Consider the following 5,780-nt stretch of genomic DNA (forward strand, 5'->3'; position numbering starts at 1 on the left):
TTGTTCAGGGAAAACAGATGAATAACTACAATTCCTTTTAAAAAAACATTTTTAGATTTGTGAATTTTATGTGCATGGACGCTTTACTTGCACATATGCCTACATATCACATGCATGTCTAGCAGCAGGAGAAGTCAAAAGAGAGCATTGGATCCCCTGCAACCTAAGTTCCAGATGGTTGTGAACCACCATGTGGGTGCTGGGAATCGAACCTGGGTCCTCTGAAAGAGCAGCAGATACTCCTAACCACTGAGCATTCTCTCCAGCCCCAAACATAATTCCCTGAAGTCATTTGGTGGCGGCAAGAGGAGGAAGTAACTTAATACAACTTAAAGGAGACAGGTCAGGTTCCCTGGGATGGGGAAATGGTTATACATCGGGATAAGGCTGAGCTCACATATGAGGGACAAAGGAGACCTCCTGACCATGAGAGTTGTTGATGATGATGATGGTGGTGATGGTGATGATGATGATGGTGGTGGTGATGGTGATGATGATGGTGGTGATGGTGATGGTGATGGTGGTAGTGGTGGTGGTGATGATGGTGATGATGATGGTGGTGGTGGTAGTGGTGATGGTGATGATGATGATGATGGTGGTGGTGGTGGTGGTGGTGATGGTGGTAGTGGTGATGGTGGTGGTGGTGATGATGAACATGGGGATGAGACTGCTGGGGCCGTGCCTGCAGAGATTGCAGAGATTGTTCCTGCAAAGCCACTAGCCCACGCCCAGTTTATGAGGAGGGAGGGCTAGCCCCGTTCTACTGCAGGACTATCCACATACACACCTTTTACTCTGGCACACCCATGGACAAACATGGGACCAAAATTTTATTAGAAGCATCTGCCTACCTAGCTGATTGACAGCATATCTGGGTTTGTATAGTTACTGTCGCTCCATGTCAAGTTGGAAGTGCCAAGAGGGCAAAAGTTACAGCTGCTGGTCTTGCTTCATCGTTGGCTCAGCTGGCACCCAACACACACACACACACACACACACACACACACACACACACACACACACATTACCCTCAGTGACACCGGTCACAGGGTAAAGTGGATTTCATGCACTAGTCCTGGCTTCCCAAGGACTAGTGGACTTCCTCTCTTCCTCTGTCCACTCATGACACCTAAAAGGAAGAAAGTCTTCAGCTCCATCACAAGAGTGCCTGGTGGCCTGGGGCTCAGTAGCACTTGACCGATGTCTTCGACAGGCATTGCAACAGTCTCTGAGATGGGAAAACAGTCTCATGAGCTCAGATCACAGGACAAAATGACACCAGACAGCCTGCTGGAATGAGCTGAGCAGTCCAGCTGCTGTTCCAAAGAGAGAGTCTAGCCCATGAGGGCTAATGTTAGATGCAAGCCCCAGGTCTTTGTTCCAATGGTGAGGTCAGGCCACAGGTGTGACCATAATAATTCCCCAGATTGCAAGTCAAAGATGTATATGTACAATAGGAGTGGTAATGTTCTCCCTAATGGAAGTGCAAAGGAAGTCCTTGGAGGGCTATCAGCCCTCCTCAGAAAGTAGGTGTGGGCCCTAGAGACAGTAGTTACTATCCTCTCCTGATCTTGCCTCCTCCCTCCCAAAAACTGATAGTATCTTCCCATAGCCATAGTACACACACACACACACACACACACACACACACACACTATACATACACCACACATACATACACACTACATACAGACACACACATATACCACACATACATACATACACACAGGTACAGAACATATACATACATACCATACACTCACACACACACACCACACACATCATACACATACCATACACACCAGACACACACACACCACATACCATATACACACACCACATCACACATACATACACACTACATATAGACACACACATATACCACACATGCCATATACACCCACCACACACACACTGATACAGAACACATACATACATATACATACCATACACTCATACACACACCACACACATCATACACACACCATACACACCAAACACACACACACACACCACATACACACAACATATACACATACCACACATGCATCCATACATACATACACACACAGCACACATACATGCACGCACATACACAAACACACACCACACACACACACACACACACACACACACTCACACAACACATTGGCACAATAGTTATCCTTCCCTTTGAGGGAGAGCGATCACTCTCTGGTAATTCTCAGAAGTTTAATAGATAGTGGTGAGAGACGTGCGAAAGGAAGCAGAGTGGTGTGTCAAAACCTCCTTGTGAACCAGGTTAGCAAGGATCTTGAGGAATTCATGGCGAAAACTTTGGCCAACAAAGGCATAGATGATGGGGTTAAGACAACTGTGAGAAAAGCCCAGGATCTCGGTAATATACAAGGCCTGGTCAATGTTATTGCGGCGCTCGCAAGTATCTTGAATCAAGTGGGCTCCTAAGAGAGTGTCCGAGAGCAGAACCAGATTGTAGGGCAGACAACAGAGCAGGAAGACCAACACAACAGCAAAGATCACCCACATGGCCCGGCGTTTCTGTCTCATGTGGGCCTTAAAGAGCGTGCGCAGTGTGAGCCCGTAGCAGACCAGCATGATGAACAGCGGCAAGAGGAAGCCAAATATGTGGGACAGACCACGCAATGTTATCCTAAGATCTGCTGTGGCTTCACCCAGGACCTCATAGCAGACTGTTCCAGAACGGTATGGTTTATATGCCTGGCGGAAGATGGCAAAAGGCAGAGACAGAACCAAGGATAGACCCCAGGTGCCCATGCATACGAATTTAACCAAGTAGCGCTTTCGGGTCAGTGTGCGGGTGGCATGGACGATGGCCAGGTATCGATCCACACTGATGCAGGCCAGCAGCAAGATACCACTGAAGAAGTTGACTTCCTTCAGGAGTGAGACCATCTTGCACAGGGGTGTGCCAAAAATCCAGCCCTTCCATTTGGAGACAGCCAAGAAGGGCAGAGTCAATGAAAAGAGTAGATCAGCAATGGCTAGGTTCAGCACGTAGACATCGGTGACGGATCGGGTCCTTCGCCTGTATAAGATGACCAGCATCACCAGCGAGTTTCCCAGCAAGCTAAGAAGGAACACCAGTGCATAGAAGACAACTACAGCCTGCCTGTTGGTCATTGGAACCCTCTTACAGGGGCTGAAATACTCTCCAGTGGGCAGCATTCGGGTGATATTTCCAAATTCTTCCTCAAAGTCACCCTCAGGAGCAGTCCAGATGAAATACTCAGCCTCGGCCATTGTTTGTTTGATCTATGTGCAAGGTTAGAAGGAGAGAAATAGAATTCAGTAACCAAATTCAAGTGGATATTGTGGGATAGTATTGGCCTCTGTTGCCTTGACAACCCGGAGTTCACTCCTTTTGCCTTCAACTTGAACTTCTATCAATGTTAGCTTCCTAATGCTGTCAAAGTCCTTGGGCACTAAATCTGGGTATAAAATAAAACCCATGTGTATAAAATAAAACCCTTTGCCTTCAGTTGGCTCTACAATTCTCAACTCTATGTCCAGCTCTACCTCGTCTCCTCTCAACCACCTTGGTCCTCAGCCACACTCCTGGATTCAGACGCAGTCACCAGGTTGTTCTTATAGACTCGGGACAGAGCCAGCACACAGCAAAACTGAAGGAGGTGAGGTGTATGGGGGTGTCCTCTCCTAGCTTATATCCTATATGTGCCCCCCTCACTATTGTTTGCCATTTTGTAAAGACATTATTTTCCATTGCTTTTATTTATGCATATGAGCATATGTACTTGTCTGTACATCTATATGTAGAGGTCAAAATAAGGCATCCAATCCTTTGGAACTGGAGCTACCGGGGTAGCGAGCTGCCCAAAGTGGCAATCCATGCTCCTAACTACTGAGCTCTCTCCCCGCAGCCCCTTGTTTGCCCTTCTTAAACTCTACCTGGAGAAAGAGGTGATAGCTTCAGATTACAATAAACCGCACACTTATGATGAGATCGTGTCCAGCTTTCACAGGTGTAAACATTACATCAAAAGTACACATAAGACGCCAAAGAGATGATCCAGTGAGTAAAGGTGAGTGCTACCAAGCCTAAAAACTCGAGTCTGATCCCAGAACCCACAAGCTAGAAGGAAAGAACCATCTCAGGTTATCCTCTCGCCTCCACAACCAAGATCTCACACACACATTAAGTGTGAAATAGAAAAAATTTAAATACATGTTAAGGGTTGGTGAGATAGCTCCACAGATAAAAGAACTTGACATGCAAGCCTGACCCCTTGAGTTTGCTCCTGGAATCCATGATGGAAGAGGGAAACTAACTCCTTAAAATCGTCCTCTGGCCTCTATATACAGTCCTGCGCACGCACACGAACACACACTCACACACACGGGCTCTCCAATCTGAAAGTCTTTAGAAGCAACCAAGTTCAAAATGAGCATACAGTTACCTAACGCCCACCCTCAGTGGGGACCTTACCCCACTGGGGCCTTTAATCCCTGCAGATTTCCATTTATCAACTGCAAATCGTGGGAAGACAGGGAGTTCTTCCAGGTTTCCAGGCCTTGGATTCTATGGCAAGTGTAACCACATCCCCACACCTTGGGATGCTCTCTCAGTGCCAGAGCTCGCATCTTCCCAGAAGATGAAGGCTTAGGGGGAAGATCAACACTGAATGGGAAATTGTCCACCTCAGTCACATAACAGGAGAGTGATAGAAAGCAGTGGATGGGGTTGGGGGTGGGGGTAATGTGACCACAACCACCTAGGGCATCAGACTTGAGTACCTACTCACAGTGAGAAGACAAGAAACCGTTTATCAGAAATCCCTGAGTCCCACAGAAACCAGTGTATTTTCTAAAATAAAATTGAACCAAGCCTCCCTACCCCAACAAGTGTGCTGACACACAGCTGACACAGGCTTCCTACCTGAAGCACTGGCTGGCTCTGTTCCTTGTGTGCTGGAGAAGCCTGCAGCTCAGAGACCAGAATGATCGAACAGCTGAAGGAACTGGTTAAATAAAGAAAAAGAGAAAACACACCTCCCCTTAGAGCCCCACCCATGTCTGCATTTGGGTGCAGATTAAGTCATGGGACCCAGCAGCATCAGAGGTCGCATGAGTTCCGCAGACATAGCAGGCTGAAGCTGCAGTTAAGGGTGCTCTCTCTAAACTCTTCCCTCCATAAATAAAGACTTCCACCATCTCCAATTTCTTGAATTTACCTGCATGTGCCATCCCCAACTTTCCTAATAGATTACCTTGAAAGCTTCTAACTTCCCAGGAGGGAATAAGAAGGGTGGGGCAGTATTGACTCTCTATAACAGAAGTTTCAGAAGTCCACAGTGGGAAAGACCTAGGGAGTCTAGAAGGAGAACTTAGGGGAAAGCTGGTGGGAGAGAGTGAGAAGTCTACACTTAAGCTGTGTTTGGATAGCAAGCAGACATTTCCGTCGGTGCTGGAATAGAACCCAGGACCCAGGGCATGCTGGGACAAGTACCCTACTGCTGAGCTACATCTGCAGCCCCAGTGCTTGCTGTTTTGTTTTGTTTTGTTTTGTTTTTGTTTTGAGACAGAGTCTCTCATAGCCCATGCTGGCCTTGAATCCATAAATCTTCATCTATCTCCCAAATGCTGGCTTTACAAGTAGACACCACTATGCCCAGCTACAAGCACACCATTTTTACTTATATTATAGGCATCTTTAGGGTCATGTGGTAGAGGTCTGAAAGAAAAACTCTCCTTGACACTCCCTTTTCCACACCATTTCCAATTATTGCTTGGTTAGAGTAGTG

At 46.9% G+C, this 5,780-nt stretch overlaps 1 protein-coding gene across 1 annotated transcript; it reads right to left on the reverse strand.

Moving 5' to 3' along the window:
* Positions 1-792: 792 nt before the first annotated feature.
* Cxcr1 (C-X-C motif chemokine receptor 1) lies at positions 793-4,978 on the reverse strand. The gene is given in 2 exon segments (NM_019310.2): positions 793-3,273; positions 4,916-4,978. A coding segment is annotated over 1 exon segment (1,050 nt). The 5' UTR covers positions 3,262-3,273; positions 4,916-4,978; the 3' UTR covers positions 793-2,211.
* Between the last annotated feature and the right edge of the window lie 802 nt (positions 4,979-5,780).

The sequence above is a fragment of the Rattus norvegicus genome, chromosome 9 (assembly GCF_021556685.1).
Source record: "Rattus norvegicus strain SHRSP/BbbUtx chromosome 9, alternate assembly SHRSP_T2T, whole genome shotgun sequence".
Classification (NCBI taxonomy): Eukaryota; Metazoa; Chordata; class Mammalia; order Rodentia; family Muridae; genus Rattus; species Rattus norvegicus.